General features: G+C 38.2%; 1 protein-coding gene across 7 annotated transcripts in view; it reads right to left on the reverse strand.

Moving 5' to 3' along the window:
* Positions 1 to 24,734, reverse strand: part of CUNH2orf76 (chromosome unknown C2orf76 homolog) — an 80,426-nt gene that overhangs the window by 29,448 nt on the left and 26,244 nt on the right. For 6 of the 7 annotated variants that reach the window (XM_058434405.1, XM_058434404.1, XM_032145629.2 and 3 more), the window contains exons 2-4: positions 23,761 to 23,905; positions 4,907 to 4,957; positions 1,242 to 1,279 (exon numbers count right to left, since the gene is read on the reverse strand). In XM_058434405.1, coding sequence (XP_058290388.1) covers positions 1,242 to 1,279; positions 4,907 to 4,957; positions 23,761 to 23,893 — 222 coding nt within the window. In that variant the 5' untranslated portion in view covers positions 23,894 to 23,905. Of the gene's footprint in view, positions 1 to 1,241; positions 1,280 to 4,906; positions 4,958 to 23,760; positions 23,906 to 24,094; positions 24,298 to 24,734 lie in introns of all 7 variants that reach the window. The other variant, XM_032145630.2, reaches the window with a different exon arrangement.

Genomic DNA, 24,734 nt, shown 5'->3' on the forward strand with positions numbered 1-24,734 from the left:
CAAATACAGTGGCCATACATTCTAGTACCAATCAAAAGGGCAGATTCCATACCACAGCCCCAGACACGTGTGAGCATAACATTTTGAGGCATTTCACAATGGATATTGTAAAACTGGCATATATGATCCTTGGTATAAAAAATAAAGTTACTAGAAGGAACCAACCCTACTAAACCCTTGACTTTTGCTCAGTGAAACTGATTTTGCACTTCTGACCTCCAGAATTGTAGGAGAATAAATGTGTGTTGTTTTAAGCCACAAAAAAATTTTTTAAATAAAATAAATTTTAAAACACAGTTACTAATCAATGGTCAACAGACATACCCTCATGCCATTTTCTTATGATCTGTGATATGCATTTATCTGAAAGGTGATTGAGTGTATGGAGTACATCTATGACTACAGAAGACAACGAAATAAAATGAATTAATAAATACTTCATTCAAAAATTGTTATGGAAAAACTCCTATGAGCTAGGCATTGTGCTAGGTATTGAGATATGACAAATAATATCTTGTTCTTGAGTAGTTTATATAATACAGGAAGATTACTGCTTTAATGAGGACTCTATAGAAGGCCACTGAGATTAAAGAAAAAAAGATCACTCTGCTCTGTCTGTATGATAAACAAATCTTTGAGTGTGGCTTCATAAAAACGTTACTCTAAAAAAGTAAAAAAACAGAAATATAAACACACAACAAACCCATAAATAAATAGCTCTCTTTGGGAAAGGTAAGACAACTTCAGGATTGCAGGCCCTGGCCTCGGTGGAGCTAAAAGGTGTGTTCCCAGAGCCACAGTTCTGTGCCTTCTCTTATACGCAGCAAGACTCAAATTAGAACAAGTGAATTATTCGTGTCTGCATCTGGCCCTTTTGTTCTGGTACAGAATTAAGAAAATAAAAGACACTGGATTGCCAGACAATAAGCAGTTTCTTTTATCTGTAAATTGAATTTACTTTTCCAAGTTTTATGCTTATTTTATGTTAAATATGTACTTGATAAAATATGGTATACTTTTTTTTTAATTAACACTTTTTAAAAAAGGACCTACTACTAACAGGGAAATAGCTTATTTTTCTTCAATGAAAAAGCTAAGGCAGTTGAAAGGGTACCTACAAAATAAAAAGCGCTATTATAATGGGAAATATTTTAGATGTACATGTATTCATTCACTTATTCACAAATTCAACCAACATTGATTACTTGCTATGTGCCAGATACTGTACCTGTGGAACATACCTTTGATTTATGTGCTTGATGAATAATCTTTAGTGTATCTGAAAGAAAAAAGCAAGTTATCTTTTTACACAGTTTATTCTAAACTTCTTTTCAAATTATTAAAATGAGTGGAGGATGGCTACGAAATTGAGAAACGTAAGTCCTTGTTTTATAACCAGACTCATTTAGAAATATACTATACAGTAAAAGAAAAATTACTTCTGTAGATCATTAAAACTGAAGTAAAAGATCTTTATCTTTTAAAGCCTTGGTCTTTGACACACAGCAGTGTGTGTCAGAACTTTGTGTCAACTCAGCACATTTTCTCTTAGAATGGAAGACAAGCAAATCACATTACTGTATCTTGTTTTTTTGGAGTCACTACAGAACAGGATTAGCAAATAATGCAAAAAAAAAAGTCTTAAAATAGACTTTAGCAAATGCAGTTCAAAAAAATCTATTCAGATGAGATCTAACGATAAGAGAGCAAATGATGATACAGGTGTTGCCACTCTCAGAATTCAAACATTGTATCTAGGACCACCGGTAATCTGAGCAAGGCTGCCCCAAGAATATCAGTATCTGTCTCTTGGTTTGCAAATACCGCACAGGCTCACACCATTTAACCTGCTCTATTCAAACCCAACTTCACTCCTTAATTTGTTTATCTTGAAGTCAGGCTACACTGTGCATTTCCAGTAAGTAATTTCTCCACACTTGGGTAAAATTCTAACTTAGCAACAATCAGCCCTTAATTACATAATCTATGCAGCCGTTCAACAGGTTGAAATTCAGAAAGTTTCCAATTCTTCACTCGTTTTTATTTAACCATTTAATGAATGCATTATGATTACAATGTATTATTGAATAAACTCCCAAACTTAAACTAAAACTCATTTCTATCAATCACGTTGTAACAAGGAATTCCAACAGTGACAGGAAACGAAAGGATCTATTTTTAAAACAGACCTTATTTAACTATGTTCTCATAATACACAATAAGGTGGCTATCTAGATAAGAACTAGCACTCTGAATTTGCCCATTATTTTAAACAGTCAACTTTCAGTTATCTATTGCAATTTTTTTTTTTTTTTGAGATGGAGTCTTGCTCTGTCGCCCTGGCTGGAGTACAGCGGCATGATCTCGGCTCACTACAAGCTCCACCTCCCAAGTTCATGCAATTCTCCTGCCCCAGCCTCCCGAGCAGCTGGGATTACAGGCGCCCACCACCACACCTGGCTAATTTTTGTATTTTTAGTAAAGACAGGGTTTCACCCTGTTGGCCAGGTCTCGAACTCCTGACCTCAGGTGATCCATCCTCCTCAGCTTCCAAAGTGCTGGGATTACAGGCATGAGCCACTGGACCTGGCCTTGTAATTTTTTATACAAGGTCAACATAATCCTCACTAACTCTGTATTCCTAAGAAATAAAAATAAATCTAACCTAAGTAAAATATGCATATTAGGGATGTAAATAAACCGTGATTGCTAAAAATAAGCTTAAAATGTGTGTAAGAAAATAAACAAAGTTGACTTTCAGCTTATCTAGTATTCTGAATTACCTATCATGTCCTTTTTCTTACTATAGATATGTTTATTATTTGAGATAAGTGAGAGAAGCCAATAGTATTTTTAAAATAACAGGAGCTCAAAGTCTGTTGCAATCAACCTGCAAAACTATAGTCTGACCTTACTAAATATTAATCCTGTTCTATATATTTTGCTAATGAGCCTTTAAACTAGAAATCCTGCTGCTCTAATAGGTTTGGCAAACACACAATTAAACGGCTACATATTTTAGCAGAAAAAGAAATGTTTTGAAGAGAAGTTTTTGCCAGATTTTTCTCTCCAAGAGAAAGGGGTGTGATCTGAGGAGTGGGTAAGAAAGGAGAAATGACAAACCAGCAGAGAGATGTATTACTGTCCGTTTCTGTGTCAAATAAGCTGCTTCCCTTGTTCTTGCTTCTTTCAAATAAGCCTCATAATTATCACAAACAACCCTGTGGGTGTTGTTTTCTTAATACAAATTCCTTGAGGAAAGCAACCTCATAAAAATATCATCTTGTATTTGTGGAGCATCGCACACAGCTTTATGAAACAGGGATGAGCAGCCCACACTGTACAACAACTACATTCTTGTGTGCCCTCATGCGTCACATCTAGGCGATAGGGATTTAAGATAAGTAGCATGCGTGGTAAATCAATAATAGATGTGGATGCCAATTAAATGGAAGGAGGGCTCTGAGATATCTCAGGCTCTTGGTGGCAGAGAAACCAGCCCTTTGCCAAAGGGTAGGGAGACAGTAACTGGCAAAACTGAAATCTGACTCCACACTTTTTCCACTCCCTAATACCTAACAAAGTGCTCTGTCCCACAGACCATGAGGTGGCAGTCTCGGATGACAATGACAGGTGAAAATAACACTGCAGCCTTTCTTGTTCAACAGAAAGCAGAAGATTGTTAAAGAGCCAAGTTCAGACAAAGCCACTCGAAGTCTATCAAAACTCGAGTGGTTCTATAATTTCTTCACAGATAAATGTATTCATTTTTTCTGCCAATTCATCTGAATAGTATAGAAATACTAGGGCAGAAGGATGTTAATAAGATAGAATAGCCTAAAAGGTACATTATCTACCACAATAATGCTTAGCAACTTGGATATTCTAACGCTTTCATTATCTAAAATTTCTTTCAAAACAACTTACATGGAACACAGCTTTTCACATAGACATATAGACACACACACACACACACACCATGAGAAAGGAAACCATGTGTACCTATTCTAATTTAAAATGGCATCTGAAGTTAATTCAAGTTTAAGGCTATATCTCAAGACATTATACTTTGAAAGCCTTGAAAGCCACAATTGAGAAGTTTCATATTTACCTTAATCATCCTTTTTATTCCTTTATCTTATTCAATACTGAGTATGTAAATTCTTTAAGCCCAATAAATCAAAGTACTTTCCACTCAGTGCCTTCAACTTCTGCTTCACTACCCCTTATAACCTCACAATTAGTTTCTGGATATTAAAATGCATACACACGGCGAAGACTGTGATTTCAAAGGATTTTAGGTCGTAAGTTGTTCTATCAAATGAGAACAGAATGAAAAGCCACTCCAAAAAATAATCTAAGGTAATAAAAAATTTATACTTTAAAATGTCTGCACCAATTAACAGAAATATTTATTAGGTGCATCATACCTTTCAAATGAAGTCTCAAATTCAAAGTTTAGTAAGTGTCACTCTGCTGAAGGTTAATAACTGTGCCATCTTTATAACAAATAATGACATCTAGCTTCTTGCCTTATTACTCCATTTTTAACTCATCAATTGTAACACATAAAACTACTATATAACATGCTCAAATTCTTAGCATTTAAAATCCTAAATCCCTTCTTTTAATTCTTAGTCTTCAATCATTTTTCCTTTTCTAATTACCTGGCAGAGAAACTCATTTTAAACATAGTTTTGCCAAACATGCTATTCTTTGCAAATATGCCACTTCCTTACTATTACAATTCATTTGAGCAATATACTAGCCTTCCTATATTTCTCAATAAACTTCCAAATTGGTTTTTATTTGCAGATAGTCATTTTTGAAAACAAAATTTAAGTTTGTAACGAACTAACGCAAAATTGTATTTATATATATTTTAAAAGAATAAAAAAATGGTTACCATATTTATAATTTCTGAATGGTGGTGGCAGGCTGGTCCTTAAAGGGACATCTACAAGAGAAAGATTATTTTTATTACACAATAAGCAAATAGATACAGAATATGCACAGTCTTTTAGTTCTATTCTTCTCTATCTACAGACTAAGTTACTTTGAAAAAACTGATAGAACACAGAATGAATACATCACAGAAATCCAAGGGCCATCTATATTAGTCCATTTTCATACTGCTATAAAGAAATACCCAAGACTAGGTAATCTATTTAAAAAAATGTTTAATGGACTGAGGAGGCCTCACAATCATGGCAGGAGGTGAAAGAGGAGCAAAGGCACGTCTAACATGGCGCCAGGCAAGAGGGTCTGTGCATGGGAACTGCCCTTTATAAAACCATCAGATCTCATGACACTTATTCACTATCATAAGAACAGCATGGGAAAAACCACCCCCATGATTCAATTACCTCCCACCAGGTCCCTCCCCTGACAGGTGGGGATTATGGGAGCTACAGTGCAAGATGAGATTTGGGTAGGGATATGGCCAAAGCATATCACCATCTAAAATATTAGAGCTCTTGACAAGATGTTGAGTTGTTACTATCTGAACTAAGACTTCAGTAACACTATTAAAAGAATGTTTAATTTCATTAAAGACAACAGTATCTATGTATAGTTAAAATATATACTAATACACTTGTGTGAGACATATATATATATACATATATATATGTATATATATAGCTGATGTTTGTTTAGCATATGAATCTGAGAGCCCCTTACGGGTCTTTGGCCATTAGTGGAAACCAATGACCTAGAACAATCTTATTACTCTACCAAAATTCATATAACCAACAAAATAACTCCTTTAACTCCACAAAGACAACAAAACACAGTAAATATTCTTTTAAAAACATATTCCAAATGCCAGTACTAATTTTAATTAATAAGATCTGCTGGTACAACACTTAACAGAGAAATGTGTATATATATATATATATAAAAATTACATATGCACATACTCCTTGACCTAGCCATTCCACTTCAGAATCAATGAGTGAATGAATGAATTTATTGATTAACTGATTGACACAGGGTCTCATTTTGCTGCCCAGACTGGAGTGTAGTGGAACAAACATGGCTCACTGCAGCCTCGACCTCCCAGACTCAAGTGATCCCCCTGCATCAACCCCCCAAGTAGCTGGGATTACAGGTGCATGCCACCACGCCCAGCGATTTTTTGTATTTTTTGTGGAGACGGGGTTTTGTCATGTTGCCCAGGCTGGTCTCAAACTCCTGAACTTAAGCAATCTGCCCACCTTGGCTTCCCAAAGTGCTGAGATTAAAGGCGTGAGCTACTATGCCCAGCCAGAAATTTATTACCATAGAACTATACTACGCACATGTGTGTGTGTAAAATGACATTCATAGAAGGGTATTAACTGCAGCATTGCTCACAGCAGCAAATGTTAGGAAAAGTCCAAATGTCCTTCAATTAGGTACTTGTTAAGTAAATCATAATATGCCCAAACAATGAAAAATACTTTTCAACTGTTAAAACAAAAAGAAGGAAGCTCTCTACTAACATCATAAGATCTTCAAGTTATGTCAAGGCTAAAAAGACATGAGAGAACATTATTTTTAGGAAGCTACCTCTTGAGTAAAAAGGGGGTAAAATGAGAATTTATGGTGGGATTTGCTTGCACTTGCTGAGTGGGGGGTAGGCAGGGCAGGGGAGTGGTGCACTGGTCAGACAGGGACCAGAGGGGGAAAGGAGACTTTTCACTATATTCCCTTTTACATTTCGATCTTAAAACCACATGAATGTGTTACCTACTAAAGAAAACTAAAAACAAACAAAAAATATCCACATATCTAAATTAGGAAATGTGAAGGTTTTTTGAGACAGGGTCTTGCTCTGTTGCCCAGGCTGGAGTGCAGGGGCGTGATTATGCTCACAGTAGCCTTGACCTCCTGGGCTCAAGCGATCCTCCCACCTCAGCCTCCCAAGTAGCTGGGACTACAGGCACTCAGCACCATGCCCATAGTACTGGCTTTTTTTTTTTTTTTAAATAGAGACGGGTTTCACTAGGTTGCCCAGGCTGATCTAAAATTCCTGGGCTCAAACAACCCTCTCACCTCGCCCCCAAACTGCTGGGATTACAGGCATGAGCCACTACACCTGGTCAGGAAATGTGGGTTTTTTAAAAATGCTTTTTCAAGATCAAATACGTATCAAATTAAAATATAATTTATTCATTTATATTACAAGCATTTAAAGCACCTACTACCAGGTATTCCAGGAACAGAATAAAAGAGAGCTGCCCACTCATGACAGTGTGTGCTCCAGTGGTGAATGCTGTAACAAAAGTACGTTTCCAGCCAGTGCTATGGTCCTAGGAGTGTGGTCCTCACCCCGGCTGCACGTCAGAATCACCCAGCCTGGCACGAGTGGATCCAACTCACAGTAGGCTGGTCCCAGGCAGAGATATTTAAACACAAAACAAAACAAAAAAACCCAGAGATGATTCGTACTCAAGCAAATTCACCCGGAGGCCAGACAGGTGACAACAGGTAAGTGAAGCAGGTCAAACAAGGAGGGGCAGTGAGATCTGAGAGCATGCGCCCATCAAAGGGGGCTCTGCCAGCCAGTGCTGACTGATCACAGTGCTGTAGGAACATGAGCCTGGAGTGGCCACACCTCAAGATTTAAATGGCAATGCTACAAGTCTAGGGTTTTAGGTGAAATTTCTTGACTTTTAAAACACTATAGGCCAAAAGAAACCTCTCTGGAGGCAGGATTTGCCTGCCAGATACCAATTTGAAACCTCTGGCTTAGGCTTACCAGAGCATATGTACTTCATTTTATTCTTCTTGTGTCTCCATCATTTGTGAATTATGGGCCAAAGAAGTATTCATTAAACATCAGAAAGGAGAATTAATTCCATTTAATGTATTGCCATTTATATTTCCTGAATTAGACAATGAAACTCCCGGAAGAAAGCCGTGAGGTGAAGAACAGATGGCCCCATGAAGCTATTATCATTTAGAGATGTCTACGACTAAAGAAATCAAATCAGTCTTATGTTCAATCCAGACTTCTGAGAGAAGAGACGACGACCAAGACACAGTGAGCACCTATTCTCTTCCTGCCTTTAAGTCTTAACTGAAGTGCCATCTCCTCTGACAACCCTTCTAAAGCGGGGGTCTTCTCTGATATTGTTTCCCTCATAACAGGTTTTACAATTATAGTTTTGTCTTTTAACTTATTTTTGTCACTATTTCCTATGAATTTATAAATTCCTCAAGATGAAAACATGGGCTGTCCTCTCAAAACCTAGGACCATGTCCGGCCCATAACAAATTACCACAAACTGCTTCCATGAGGGCAGGGACCACAGCCTGTTTTCTTCATTGTGTTGTCAGAACCTAAAATAGTGCCTGGTATACAGCATGTACTCAAAACATTCATGAAAGAATACATATAATTTAATGCCTACAATTGCCAGTGGAGAACACTGAGGTCTCAAGAAGTGCCTGGTCAGCCCAAGGTGTCAAGAGCTGGGACCAGAACCCTGCCCTCTCGACTCCCCTCCTGCAGCACCGAGAAGGGTAGGAACTAAAGCAGTTACCTTCCACAGTGGCAGAAAGACAGATTAGATATTAGACCCACTCCGGTGAGATAAGCGCTTTAGCCAAAATACACATAAACATGCCTGCAAAGGAACTAGAAAAAAACAAACATGTTCTTTATGCTAAAGGTCATTTTTAATCTTGCACTATTACAAGTAAAGCTGGGAACATTCACATGGAGGAAATTACTTTCATTCTCACAGGCACATACTGTCATTCCACCTAGAAGTGGAATGGCTGGATCATACAATAGGTGTATGTTTAGCTTTCTAAGAAATTGCTGGCCGAGTGCAGGGGCTCACACCTGGAATCCCAGCACTTTGGGAGTTCAAGGCAGGAGGATCGCTTAAGCCCGGGAGTTCAAGACCAGCCTGGACAACATAGTGAGACCCTGTCTCTACAAAAATTAAAATTAAAAAAAGACACACCTGTAATCCCAGCACTTTGGGAGGCTGAGGCGGGTGGGTCACCTGAGGTCAAGAGTTCGAGACCAGCCTGACCAACATGGTGAAACCCCATCTCTACTAAAAATACAAAAATTAGCCAGGTGTGGTGGTGGGTGCCTGTATTCCCAGCTACTCAGGAGGCTGAGCCAGGAGAATCGCTTGAACCCAGGAGGCAGAGGTTGCAGCGAGCCGAGATCGCGCCATTGTACTCCAGCCTGGGTGACAGAGTGAGACTCTGTCTCAAAAAAAAAAATAAAGACACGACGATGTCTGTAGTCCCAGCTACTCAGAGACTGAAGCAGGAGAATCACTTGAACCCAGGAGTTAAGGCTGCAGTGAGCTATGGTTGCACCACTGCACTCTAGCCTAGGGGAGACAGAGCAAGACTGACTCCAAAAAAAGGAAAGAAATGATAAATCATCTTCCAAAGTGGTTGTTCCTTTTCATATTCCCACTAGTGGTATATGAGAGTTCCAATTCTTCCACATCTTAGCCAAAACTTGCTATGGTTACTCCTTTTAATTTCAGTCATTCTTATGGATGAGTTGTGTAATCTCATTGTGGTTTTAATTGCCATTTCACTAAAGACTAATGATGAGCATTAATTAATGTGCTTATCTGCCATACATATGTCTTCTTTAGTGAAATGTCCATTCAAATATTTTGCCCACTTTTAATTGTGTTGTGTGTCTTATTATTGAGTTATAAGAGGTTTTGATTTTAGTTTTAATTGTTATTATTCTAGATAATAGTTCCTAATAGTTCCTTGTTGGATGTATGTTTTACAAATATCTTCTCCATCTGTGGTTTCGTTTTTCATTTTTTCAGTATATTTTGAAAAGGATAAGTTTTTAATTTTGCTAAAGCCCAATTGATTTTTTCTTTTATAGTTTGTGCTTATTGTGCTGTATTTAAGAAACTTTTACCAAAATCAAAGTCTCTAAGGTTTGTTGTTGTTTTCTTCTAGATGTTTTATAGTTTTACCATTTACATTTAGTTCTTGGCCAATTTTGAGTTATTTTTGTCTATGGTAGGAGGTAAGCATTGAGGTTCATTTATTTGCATATGGCTATCAAATTGTCCTAATACCTTGTTTGGGAAAATTACACTCTCCTCAAAAATACCTTGAGCAAAAATCAGCTTAACACATCTGTGTGTCTGTTTCTGGACTCCGCTTCCCATTAACGTATATGTTTATCTACAGACCAGTATCACATATGCAGTACTGATTACTATAGTTTTATAGCAGTAAGTCATGAAATCAGGTAGTGTAATTTCTTCAACTTTTTTCCTTCTTTTGGTGAGTTATGACCATTTTAGGTCTTTTGCCTTTCCTTACAAATTTTAGAATCAGTCTGGTATTATCTGAAAGGAAAAAAAAAGCCTGCTAAAATTTTGATTGGAACTGGAATCAATACCACAGTTTGAGGACACATGACATCTTAACAGTTTTGAGTTTTCTGATCCATGAACACAGTATACCTCTCCATTTACTTAGGTCTCTTTAAATTTCTCTCAGAGATATTTAAAGTTTTTAGAGTAAAAGTCTTACACTTCTACCAAATGTATCCTAAGTATTTCATGTTTTTTGATGTTTTATCTTTTTTTTTTCAGTTTCCCACTGTATATTGCTTGTAACTAGAAATACAATTAATCCTGGTACACTGATCTTATATCTTAATATCTTATAACCTTGCTAAGCTCAGTTTGTAAGTTCTGGTAGCATTTGTACAGATTTCATAGGATTTTCTGCATAGATAATCATATTACCTGTGAATAATGACAGTTTCATGTCCTCCTTTCAAACAAGGTTGCCTGTTCCTTCATTTTCTTGCCTTAATGAACTGGCTAGAACTCCAGTACAATGTTGAATAGCAGCGATGATGAACAGTGTCCCTGCTTCCTTATTTTAGGAGGAAAGCACTCAGTCTTTCACCATTAAGTATGATGTTAGGCAACAGTTTTTCATAAATACTCTTCATCAGGTAGAGGAAGTTCCTTTTTATTCCTAGCTTGAAAAGAGTTTTTAGCAGGAATGGATTTTGGATTCTGTCTTCAATTAAAATAATCTTATAGTTTTCTTTTCTTTACTATTACTATGATGAATTACATGGTTTTTGTTGTTTTTTTTTTTTTTTTTGGTGGAACCAGCATTGCATTCTTAGGATAAACCCTACATGGTCATTGATATAGTTTGGATGTTTTGTCCCCTCCAAATCTCATGTTGACATGTAACCTCCAATGTTGGCGATGGGCCTAGTGAGAGGTGTTTGTGTCATGGGGGTAGATCCCCCACAAAAGGGTTGGTGCTCTCCATGCTATAATGGGTGCGTTCCTCCTCTATTAGTTCACGTGAGATTCGGTTGTTTAAAAAGAGCCTGATATCTTCTCCCTCTCTCGCTTTCTTGCTTCCTCTACCATATGACATGCTATGTGGTATGCTGACTTCCCTTTGCCTTCCACCATGGTAGTAAGCTTCTTTAGGCCCTCACCAGAAGCATATGCCAGCACTAAGCTTTGGGTATGGCTTACAGAACCGAAAGTCAAATAAATCTCTTTTCTTTATAAATTACCCTGCTTCAGGTATTCCTTTATAGCAATGCAAACAGACTAACAGAGTCATAATGTATTATCCTTTTTAAATATTGTTGGATTTGATTTACTAAAGTTTGGGCAAGAATTTTTACATCTCCATTCATGATGGATATTGGCTGGTAGCTTTGTTTTCTTTCAACAACTTTCTCTTGTTTGATATCAGGGTAAGGATGACCTCAGAGAATGAGTTGAAAAATATTCTGCCCCCCTCCTTTTTTTTTTCTTAAGAGACAGTATCTCGCTATGTTGCTCGGGTTGTTCTCAAACTTCTGGACTCAAGAGAACCTCCTGCCTCAGCCTCCTAAATAGCTGGGATTATAGGCAAAAACTATCGTGGCTGGCTCCCATCCTTCTTCTGGAAGAATCTCTGTAGAATTGAGATTATTTCTCTCTTAAAAATATGGTAGAATGTACCAGTGAAACCATCTGGGCCTGGAGTTTTCTTTGTGGAAGTATTTTTTAACCATAATTCCTTTTAAAATACAGAGTTGTTCACGCTGTTTCTTTTTTAGTGAGCTTTGATAGTTTGGGTCTTTCAAGCAATTTGTCCTCTTTACCTAGGATAATGTATTTATTAGCATTAAATTGTTAAGAATATTCCTTTATTATTCTTTTAATATCTGTAGAAAGTCTGTAGTGATATGACAACTGTCACTCCTGATACTGGTTACTTGTATCTTCTCTATTTCCTGATCAGTCTGGCTAGAGCTTCCTCAATTTTATTGATCTCAAAGAACCAACTTTGACTGTTGTGGATTTTCTCTATGGTTTTTCTATTTTCTGCTGTGATCATTATTATTTCTTTTATTCTGATTATTTTAGGTTTCATTTGCTTTTCTGTTTCTAGTTTCTTAACACAAAGACTGAAATCATTGATTTGAAACCTTTTTTAATATTTAGGTGTTTTAGTACTATAGACTTTCTTTTAAATACTATTTTACATGCATCCCACAAAATTTGAAAAGTTGTATATTCATTTCCATTCAGTTCAAAATACCTTCTCTTTTGATCTCTGCTTTGACCCTTAGGCTATTTAGAAGTGTGTTATTTGGTTTCCAAATATTTGGAGATTTTTCCAGAGATCTTTCTGTTACTGATTTCTAATCTAATTCCATTATGGCCAGAAAACAGACACTAATTTGAATCCTTTAAAATCTATTAAGACTTGTTTTATAACATGTAACCTAGACTATTCATAAACGCTCCATGTGCATTTGAAAGACGTGTAAATTCCACTATTGTTGGAAGCAAGATTCTATAAATATCAGTTCAGTTGACTAGGTTGCTAGTGTTTTTAAGTTCTCTCGATCCTTACTGATTTTCTATTTGTTCCATTCATCTGTTTCTTCCTGCAGTTCTATGAGTTTTTATTTCATTTATTTTGAAATTCTGTTGTTAGGTGCATCGTTATGTCCTCTCAGTTGATGCCTTTATCATTATGAAGTGATAGTTTTATCCCTAGTAATATTTTGCTCTAAAATCTACTTCATCTGATACTAATACAGTCCCTCCACTTTTCTTTGGATTCATATCAGCATGATACAACTTTCTCATCCTTCTATTCTTACTTGATTTTTATCTTTAAAGTACATTTCTTGTAGGTAACATATAATTGGGACTTCCTATTATATGTCTGTCTTTTAATTGGGGTATTTAGACCATTTACTTTCAAAGTGATTATTGATATGGTTAAAGTTTGCTATTCTTTTAAATTTGTTCTCTATTTCCTCTTTTTCTATCTTCTTTTGGATTGTCTATTTGACAATATTTTATGATTCCATTTTATCTCTTTTGTTAGCTCATTAGCTGTAACCCTTAGATTGTGGGGTTGGGCGGCAGGAGTTGCTTTGGGGTTTACAGCAAACATCTTTATCAGTCTACCTCCAAATGATACTATAACACTTTGTAATAGCAAAAGATTCTTCAATTTCTCCTCTGCTGGCCTTCGTGCTACTGCTGTCATAAATTTCCCACAAAACCTACAATACGTTGTTGTTGTGTTACTTTAAATGGTCAAATATATTTTTTTAATTATTTTTAAAATAAGAAAAAATATTTTATATTTATTATATTTACCATTTCCAGTACTATTTCTCTGTGTGCATCCAGATTTATATCTGGTATCATTTTCCTTATGCCTGAAGAAGGCCTTCTAACATTTCTTACAGTGCAGATCTCCAGGTGATGAACTCTTTCAGCTTTGGTATGTCTGAAAACATCTTCATGTTGGCTTCATTCCTTAACTGCTTTAAAGAAGTTACTCCAGGCCAGGTGCAGTGGCTCACATCTGTAATCTCAGCACTTTGGGAGGCTGAGGCGGGCAGATCACTTGAGGTCAGGATTTCGAGACTAGCCTGGCCAGCATTGTGAAACCCCATCTCTACTAAAAATACGAAAAAAATTAGCCGGGCGTGGTGGCACATGCCTGTAGTCCCAGCTACTTGGGAGGCTGAGGCAGGAGAATCGCTTGAACCTGGGAGGCAGAGGTTGTAGTGAGCCGAGATCGCGCCACTGCACTGTCTCAAAAAAAAAAAAAAAAAAAAAAAAAAAAAAAAAATGTTAATCCAGTATCTTCTTTCTGGCACGCACTGATTCTGATGAGAAGTCGGCTATCAATTTCATCTTTGTTCCTTTTTATGTAATGTGTTCTTTTTTCTCTTGCTGTTTTTAAGATTTTTTTTCTTTACCACCAGTTAAGCAGTTAGATTATGGTATGCCTTGGTGTGGCTTTCTTCATGTTTCTTTTGCTTGGGATTTGTTGAACTGCTGGGAAATGTGAGTCTCTAGTTTTCATCATATTTGTAAAATTTTCAATCATTATTTCTTCAAATATATCTTCTGTCCCCCGTCCCTCTCTCCTTCACTATTTCCAGTTACATGTATATTTGGCTACTAGAAGTTGTCCCATACCTCCCCACTGCTTTATTTTTTCCAGTCTTTTTCTGTGTTTCATTTTAGGTTGTTTTGTTGCTATGTTTTCAAGTTGACTAATCTTTTCTCCGCAGCATCTAATCTGCAGGCTAATCCTGTCCAGTGTATACCCATCTCAGACACTATTTTCAATTCAGGTATTTTTAAATATCTTCCATTGCTAACATGCTCAATCTTTCCTCTAGCTTCTCGAACATTTGCAATATAATCATAATTATCTCCAACATCTTTGTTTACTAATTTTATCATCTGCAATATTTCTAGGTTGGTTTCAATCGACTGATTTTTTTTTTCTGCTCATTATGGGTCATACTTTTTTGCTTCTTTGCATGCCTGGTAAGTTCTGATTTGATGCTAGACACTGTAAATTTTACCTTGTTGGGTGCTGGATATTTCTGTATTCCTGTAAGCTTTCTTGAGCTTTCTTCTGCAACACAGTTACATTATTTGGAAACAATATGATCCTTTCAAGTTGTGCTTCTGAACTTTGTTAGATGTGACCAGGGCAGAATTCAGTCTACAGCTAATTTTCCTCTACTACTGCAGCAACACCCTTCTGGATACTCTGCCCGATAACCTGTGAATAACAAGGTTTCCACTCCAACAGGTGGAATAAAAACTATTCCCAGCCCTGTAGGAGCTCCGAGCATTTCTCATTCTACTACTTTTAGGTGGTTCTTTCCCAGGCTTCCAGTGGTTTCTTTAGTTGCTTGCACTGATCCATACACAACTGAAGACTCACACTCTGCAAATCTTCGAAGATCCTCCGCAAATCTTCAGAGTCCCCATCTTTCTGTACTGCTCTCTATGTCCCTGTACTCTGCCCTGTGAACTCTCCAGGCTCCACTCCAGACTGCCAGCTCTGACTCCTAAACTCATGGAACCCACCAGCTTTGCCTGAATTCCCTATCCCTGCCCTGTGGCCTGGAAAGTGGCACAATCACAGGGGTCACCTTGTCTGTTTCCCCAATCCCAGGGAAATGATTGTTTTATATATTACATATAGTTTTTTTAGTTGTTTAATGTAGAAGAGCAAGCCTGGTCCCCCAGTCCCAATCTATCTTGGCTGAAAACAAAAGTCTATGACGTATCTACTATATTCTGAAAATTATTTCCCACTTTGCACAGAGTTTTTCTTTCATTTTCTGTTTTCCCACCTTTGAACTTCAGACTTCAGAATGTTGCAAAAACTAATTTAATATTTCATTAATAGGAAGGAAGGTCACGAGAAGGTAACCACTAACTTTTCTCATACAATTAAGTCTCCATAAAAAAACATCAGTGGAAAAATTTAGGCAACTTAACAAATATACTACTGAAAATTAGGATGCCCCAGGGGAGTCTGAAATGTTAAAACACACATTTCAATACAAAAATCAATAAAGTCTAGAAAACCATTGAAATATCAATAGGCAATAAAATAATTCTTTGCCTCACAGTAAAGGCTCTAAAAATAGAAGTGGTACAATTTTTAACTTATTGGATGCTGGATCTACATTAGAAGACCTTTGAGAAAGCGTAAACACCTAAAGGAAAAAAAACAAAACTAAGCCAATGACTAATCTATATGGACAAAGAATACCAAACACCTAATAATCAAAACTATGCACCAACATTCAAACCTGATAAGGTATCCTTATCAGATATGATGGTAAGATTCCAAGGTTAAGCTATATTAAGATGCTTTTTACTTTAATTATAAAATAATCTAAATTATAGAGAAGCACAGAGCAGAACAAAAGATTCATTTAACCCACCAACCAGATTTTACAAATGTTAACATGTAGTCATATTACTATAGATCCTTTACCATTCTTTTTAAGTAAAACAATCTGGATACAACTGAAACCTTTCTATCTTTCCCCAGTCCCACTGTTACTCCCTACCTAGAAGAAACCACCTGCCATCCCCAGGTTAGCACACCCGCTCTGTTGTTATACTCTCGTTCCAAAGGTTGATAGCTAGAGGTGATAAAAATAGTTTTGTTTTGTTTTGTTTGAGTCAGGGTCTTTCTCTGTTGCCCGGACTGGAGTGCAGTGGCACAATCGAGGCTCACTGCAGCCTCGACCTCCCAGGCTCAAGCAATCCTCCTATCTCAGCCTCCCAAGTAGCTGGGCTACAGGCATGCACTACCAGACCAGGCCAATGTTTTTACATTTTTAGTACAGATGAGGGTCTTGTTATGTTGCTCAGACTGGTCTCGAACTGCGCTCAAGCGATCCTCCCGCTTTGGCCTCCCAAAGTGCTGGGATTACGGTGTGAGCCACCATGCGAGGCCAAGTATTATTTTGTGTATTAAAATTATAAAGTACTTAAATTAAAGAATCTGCAGTATATCCTGTAGTAGACTAGTAAAAACAAGAAAGCATTGCCTTAACAATATGTTGAAGGAACTGCCTCATGTGATAAGGCAATAATATGTTATGACTGTGCTGCAGCCAAATTATTGTATTCCTTTCAAAAACAGAGAGGCTTTAAGGGAGTGTTTCTTTACGGAAGACTGCCAGATAATACATGTAGAGATAATCATAGAATTAGAAAAATCACAATTTTTCAACCACCAATGATTCAGATAAGGATCATCAATAAATGCTGAAACCATAAGAAACAAGATATGTAAATGGTCTCAATGTTGATCACTCCATAGACTACTTATAAATTAGAAAGACACTTTTACACCAGGAAAATCTGGCGGATGGCACCTTTAGCCAAAGGATTTAAATCTGTATCACCAATGAAGGGATAAACTGACATTCAGTGTCTCCTGATGTGATGCAACAAGGAGGAATCACCTACATCAAGGCCAGCAAGTCAGCATTTTAGCCTTTGGTCAAGGCCAGCGAGTCAGCATTTTAGGCTTTGTGGGCCAGTCTCTGTCTCTGTGACAGTCTGTCCCAACTATTCAACTCTACTACTAAATCACAAAAGTGGTACATATATGGTCCACAGACTATAGTTTGTTAACCCCTGACCTACATGGTAATCTTGCCAAAACTGCTTAACCTGAACCTAATCATGAGAAAATAATCTAGACAAATGCAAATTATGTAACATTCTATAAGCTACTGGCCTAAATTTTTCTTTAAGAATCAATATAATGAAAAAGAAAAGAAGGTGGGGGATTGTTCCAGATTAATGGAGATTAGAAAGACATGACTTGTCACAAAATGACATGAAGGACCCTTCAATGCATGTTCAATGAATGTTTCTCTTTTCTTTTTTTCTTTTTTTTTATAAGATGGGGTCATATTGTGTTGGCCAGTCTGGGCTCAAACTCCCAGGCTCAAGTGATCCTCCTACCTCCACCTTCCAAAGTGTTGGGATTACAGGCGTGAGCCACTGTGCCTGACCCCTTCAATGTATATTTCTAAGTAAAAGAAGCCATTCTGAAAAGTCTACATACTGTATGATTCCAATTCAGTGACATTCTGGAAAAGATACAGAGATAAGAAAAAAATCAGTAGTTGCCAAGGGTACAGCATGGGGAGGGAGAGGATAAAGAAGTGAAGCACAGCGGATATTTTAGGCAGTGAAACTATTCTGTACAGCACTGTAAGGGTGGCTATATGACATTACCCGTTTGTCAAAAACCCAAAGAACTTTGTAGCACAAAGAGTGAACCTCAATGTATGCAAAGCAAAAAAAAAAAAAAAAAAAAAGGTCGGGCACAGCGACTCACACCTATAATCCCAGCACTTTGGGAAGCTGAGGCAGCAGACTGCCTGAGTCCAGGAGTTTTGAGACCAGCCTGGGCAACACAGCTAAACCCCGTCTCTACTAAAAATAAAAAATAAATAAAAAATTAGCCAGGCATGGTGGCATGCATCAGTAGTCCCAGCTACTCAGCAGGCTATGGTGGAAGAATCACCTGGGTCTGGGAGGTTGAGGCTGCAGTGAGCCGAGATGGTGCCACTGCACTCTAGCCTGGGCAGCTGGAATGAGACTCTCTCTCAAAAAAAAAAAAAAAAAAAAAAAAAAATTATTTAAGAAGTCAGAGGAGGCCGGGCGCGGTGGCTCACGCTTGTAATCCCAGCACTTTGGGAGGCCGAGGCGGGTGGATCACGAGGTCAGGAGTTCGAGACCACAGTGAAACCCCGTCTCTACTAAAAATACAAAAAATTAGCTGGGCGTGGTGGCGGGCGCCTGTAGTCCCAGCTACTCGGAAAGGCTGAGGCAGGAGAATGGCGTGAACCCGGGAGGCGGAGCTTGCAGTGAGCCGAGATTGAGCCACTGCACTCCAGTCTGGGTGAAAAAGCGAGACTCTGTCTCAAAAAAAAAAAAAAAAAGTCAGAGGATACCAGGAAAGAATGCAGGTGGTGACAAGAGAATCTAATCTATCTGTACTACAAATGCTACAACAACCTTACTGAAGGGAGTAGAAGAAAAAGTGCTGACCTAAATAACTCTAGCAATGAGCAGATTTTGTAAGACTACAGTGCTTATGGCGAAAGGACACAAAAGGACTGTGTCTAACTGATATCAAGTTGCTCCCCATGGGGATACACTGCTATACCTGTATGCTAGAATTAAACAATTAAATAAACGGATAGCAGATGGTGGGACCACGTTTCTCACTGTTAGTGTGGGAATTAACAGATAAGCAAGGAGAGGAAGCTAGAATGACCCATAGGGTAACGGATCAGAGACGGAAAGGTCAGTAAGAACCCACATTTAACATATTTATATATAGGTCATTACATATAAAAATATTTATAGATATGTACATATGCACAGGTTAATATAGACACATATATTTATTTGCCTGATCAGCTGAGACAGTTTAAAATAACACTCTTTGGTCTTTAGATATCTACCATAGAAAAAAAGAAAGAAAGAGGGAACACTCTAGTAGCAATGAACACATCTAGTGCCTAGATCCTGGTTTCTAACACATTTTTCCACTAAAAAAGAACTGAGACTCCTTGGAAATAAAGCTGATTCTAGGAACAGGACAGTCTGGAGCATCCTGTAGTACCAGAAAGTAAAAGTACTGAACACGTGCACCCATGCACACTGAGGGCGTATGTCAGAGGAGCACAGGAGGCAACTGAAAGAGCTCCCAGACCCAGCACAATCTGAGCAACAAAGTCAAGTCCACCATACAGAACTCCAAAGGATTTTTGTAAATGTTTTATTCTAAAGGAAGGGGAGCATAACCCCCGAGTGTTTAACTGTGATATGAATTCCTTCTGAAAAGTACCATTTGAAAAGGGAAGGAAAAAAGAGTAACTTTACAGTAGAGAAACCTGACATGACTTCAGCCACTTAATCAAGGTCAACATCAATAATCCTAAATCATGTGGAAAGCGTACACCTCTGATACGATCTGATAAAATCACTCTGTGCCTCTGTGACCTTCCTCTCAAAAACCCGTAAGCCCAGTCTAACCATGAGAAAAACATCAGACTGAACTGGAAGGTTGGAGAGAGCTTCCACAGTGTTCTTTTTCATAGTTGGGATGAATTTACATTTGGAAACCAGATCTGAAGTATTAGTAAGAATCGAAATGCTTGCAAATTAAGAATAATTAAAATAATTTTATGTTATCTAGATAATTGGTTTGTCTAGTATTCTGAATCTAAAAAATACAGTCATCTATAGATGGTAATATATTATGATACCTCTATGATAATATTTGATTAACATCCATTTCCCAGGCCAGGTGCAGTGGCTCATACCTGTAATCCCAGCACTTTGGGAGGCTGAGGCAGGTGGATCTCTTGAGATCAGAAGTTTGAGACCAGCCTACCAACATGGTGAAACTCCATCTCTACTAAAAATACAAAATTAGCCGGGCACAGTGGCGCACACCTGTAATCCCAGCTACTCAGGAGGCTGAGGCAGGAGAATCGCTTCAACTCGGGAGGCAGAGGTTGTTAGCCGAGACCACGCCACTGCGCTCCAGTCTGGGCAACAGAGCGAGATTCTGTCTCAAAATAAATAAATAAATTTCTCATACATCAGAAATAGGTTTATTATATTTATATGTAAATATATACATTTATATTTATTATATTTATATGACTTAAGGTTTTGATGATGTGATGATGCTCTAGACCTATGATTCTCAATGGGGAATGAATAAAATTTAACCAAAACTTTTTGGCTGAGGAGAAAATACAAACAATGATGGCAGGTAACTAGGTTAACCTGTGGATGGCAAAACATGACTATGAAAGAAAAGAACATTTAGAAGGCCTTGGGGAGGGAGGAGGATTGAAAAATAAAATTTAATTTAAAAAGAAAGAAAGAAAGGCAATAAAGTGTGTAAAATAACTACAAGAGATCTTTCTTCACAATGACCATTTCTGTATCTGTACAAAATTCCCTATGCCACTATGTCAGACAATCTCTCTAGCACTCAGCATTCAAAATGCTAGAGCAAGATGAACTAAATTCAAAGACCCTTTTGACACAGAGTCCATCCATTTATTTCAGAGATCCCACTCAAGCAAGTGAGGCAGTAGAGAAGAATAAAGAAGCAATTTAGTGCAGTGTTTAATAAGAGTACATGTTTGATAGTTTAACATGCCTGGGTTGACTTGCAGTTTTGCCTTTTATTACCCATGCAACATCAGGAAAAGTTTTATTTATTTATTTATTCCCACCTCAGCCTCCTGAGTGCTGGCACTACAGATGTATGCCACCATGCCCAGCTAGTTTTTTTGGGGTTTTTTTTTTTTTTTTTTTTGGAGAGACAGGGTCTTGCTATGTTGCCCCAGCTGGTCTCAAGCTCCTGGGCTCAAGTGATCCTCCCGCCTTGGCCTCCTAAATTGCTGGGATTACAGATGTGAGCTACTGCAAGTGGCCAGGCAAGCTTCTTAACCCCTCTGTTCCTTAGTTTCTTCACCTGTAAAATGGTTCCAACTTTAGAGGGATGCTGTGAGGATGAAATGAGATAATCTCGGTAAAGTTCTTAGTATAATACCTGATACATAGTAATGTTTGCTATCATTATTATTATTACATAGTTCAAAAATCCCTCACTATCAAACTATTTGGTCTTTGTTATGTATACAATTCATAAAAGGCAAATCTGTGGCCCACCAACCTTTCAGAGTTCCATAGTACCTCAAATCAGGTGACAAAGATAGGCTTGGACACAGAGCCCACAACTCAAAAAAGTCTGTACCCCAAAAGTTCACCTTTTAGTCAGTGGAACACATTTCCCTAAGTGCACAATTGAAACAAGCAGTGGCTGTTATTCCTACTGCAGATGATAGGTGTGAGTAGGTGGGTCTGAGCATCTCACTGTGACCAGTACCACTGCTCTGCTGGGGAAGGCATCTGTGGTACCTGGGAAGAAAAGAACACCGTGACCCTGGAAAAAAGACATCTTCCCCTGCCATTGCAACAGCTTGAAAATACATCTTATCCTCAAGGACTTCAAGAACCTAGTCTGCACTGTACAAAGAACATCATAGCACTTGCTCTACCAACATTAAGAAACACTGTAACCCATAATACACATAAAGATTATAAAATAAAAAAGTACGGATTTGTTTCTATTTCAAACTCTGACTATGCTTTGGGTAATGACCTTTCAAAAGCAGGACACTTTCTAATTGACACTGTCAGAGACCAGGAAGTGTCCCCCAAAATATGCCTCTTTAGCTAAGGATTTTTTTTTTGAGCTAAAGGCAATTAAGCAGCAGCAGATGCAGGAAAGCTCTCGGCCCTCCCTCTGTTTGCCTAAAATCAGGACATATAATAGATTTACAAAGACAAAAGGTATCCTGCCCACCTCTCTACCAAGGAAAACAAAGGTTAACCACTGAAGACAACTTTAGACCCCTATCAGTCTGGAGATGGCACAACAGAATCCACATTAACGAGCTTTACTAAGTATTCACTTTCCCACAAGTCACCCTGAGAGATTCAGAGTTCATTTCCTTTGTCTTGTCACTTCTCTAAAATTTTACTGTTCTGTGTTGAGGATGCTACCTAATCTGGGGGAGTGAGGAGAATGAGAGAGAAAGGGGAAGAGGAGAGAAGGGAGGGAGTGAGGAATTGTTTCAAGGTGAGCAGGTCTATGTGAACCTGCCCCAGAAAGTCCAAGGAAGCTGAGAGGCTGAAGAAAGAGGCTGACATATTCAGTTTCTTAGAAAGACATATTTAATAGGAACTTATAAACAGAAGCCATGTCTGTGTCTCAGGCTTTGGCAGGACAAGACAATGGATCCACACACCACTACCCTCCAGACCTAGCGCTTATACCATAGGGAAAGGGTGATCTGAAGGGATGTGTAGGGCAAGCAAAGTACAGTAACATCAAGGTTGTTTGACCTAAGGTCAGGATTTATAGTAAGTACCTGTTCTTACACAGGGAATAGTAGATAACCTGGAAATCTTAGAGGCATCTCGAAACTGGGGCTAATGAGAAGTCAATATGGCAGATCAGCATCCAAGATGGAGTTGCTTTGGCCTCCACAGGAATAAAACACACATAACAAAATGTTAACACAGGGAATCTGTGTGAAGAGCATCCAGGAATTCTTTGTCCTGTTCTTGCAACTTGTCTGAGTTTGAAATCATGTCAAAGTAAAAAAATTATATTGTATATAAAGCAATACCTTTGTCAAAACCAATGGAACTATACAAGAAATCTGCAGATTGCGCCATATATAAGTAACACTTCAATTAAAATAATAAAACCTTATTTTAGATGTTTTCTCAAAGGTCAATGATTGGAACACTTCAATAATTAAAAACAGAGAAGAGAAACCCATTGAGGACATAACAGAATGAAGACTAACCTCATGCATACTTCTAGTTTGAAACAATAAACTAGCACTGCCGTTTCTGTGTCTGTGACCACAATTATCAGCAGCTCTCATGACTTCCTGCTGTACAGCCTCTGCTCCCCTCCCACCACACTTCCCCATGTGATCACCTCACACCCTCTGTGCTCAGCTGGGTACCACAATCAGCTACGCTACACCCCCTTGCTAATCAACCTCCAAATACATAACCCTATTAACAACAAACCTAGATATTACTTTTAATTTAAAAAAAAAAAAGAAGCCAAAAATGACGGTCACAATCCGTCATGAGGACACAGACTATTCAGTGAGAATCCTTGAGGGAGGCCCTCTACAGATGCCAGGGCCCAGAACAGGGGCTCGCCCAGCACCCGGCTTGGAACCCAGGTTCATCTTTCAAAGTACTTTAGGATTTGTTAAAGATTATTATTAATGTCATAGTCAGCTATTTAAAAAAAATACTAGTAAAACAAAATGGGTTTCACATCTCATACCTTGCTTTAGAAATACGATAAATTCCTTTACAGTTTGGTCCAAATTCACTCCGTGATACACTACAGGTTTGAAATTGCGATGTTCAAAGGAACGGACGAGGCGAACTGTGATGGTCACTTCTTCAGGAGCCATGTGAAGAAATTCCTGTGGCAAGAGACATGAGAACCATCTAAATGAAGCCAGCTCACAGTTGTCTACCAGCACCTAGCCTGCATCTCTATCATCAGCTCTCTGGCACCAGCCCCCTCTTCCATGCTGCATGATCACTGACAGAGTTCCCAAACAGAAGCCAGGTTCTAGAGTCCCCAGAAGGGTCCCAGTGATTATGCCCACCTATCCACTGCAATCCTGGACGGCTCTGTCACAGTCACAGATGTTCTGACCAGCAGAAAACTGACAGAGTACAGAAGATGAACCAAAGTAACACAGGGGCGTGTGTACGTGTGGAAGCAGAGAAGCAGGATGGCCGAACACAAACACACGGCAGACACACGCCTATTGTGGGTGCCCTATGTCCGTGGGCCCCTCAGCTGGCCCTGAGATGGAAGTACATTTATATTAGAATCAACTATCAACAGACAGCATTTCAATCTCATAAATGCTGCCAGATTTCAGGGCTGATTTAATTATATATGATGGTGTTACCCGTCTTTCACATTACTAAAACTGAGTATGTATAGTTCATCCTAAAACTAAGTACTAAGCACATGTACCAGGTCTTAATGTTAGCTCATTTAATTCATTTAATTCTCTCAACAAAACCTGAAGCATTTTGCCTCATGGTTTGGTGAGAGAATTAAATGAGGTAACATTTTAAAGACTGAGAAGACTGACTTGGAAAGATTGCATAAACTGCGCAAAATCATAAAGCTGGTAAATAATGGAGTCAGGATTCAAGCATCAATTTAATTCCAAAGTTCATGCTTTCTAATACACACACACACACACACACACACACACGAATTGGAAAACC

Source organism: Hylobates moloch, unplaced genomic scaffold, assembly GCF_009828535.3.
Source record: "Hylobates moloch isolate HMO894 unplaced genomic scaffold, HMol_V3 SCAFFOLD_24, whole genome shotgun sequence".
NCBI lineage: Eukaryota > Metazoa > Chordata > Mammalia > Primates > Hylobatidae > Hylobates > Hylobates moloch.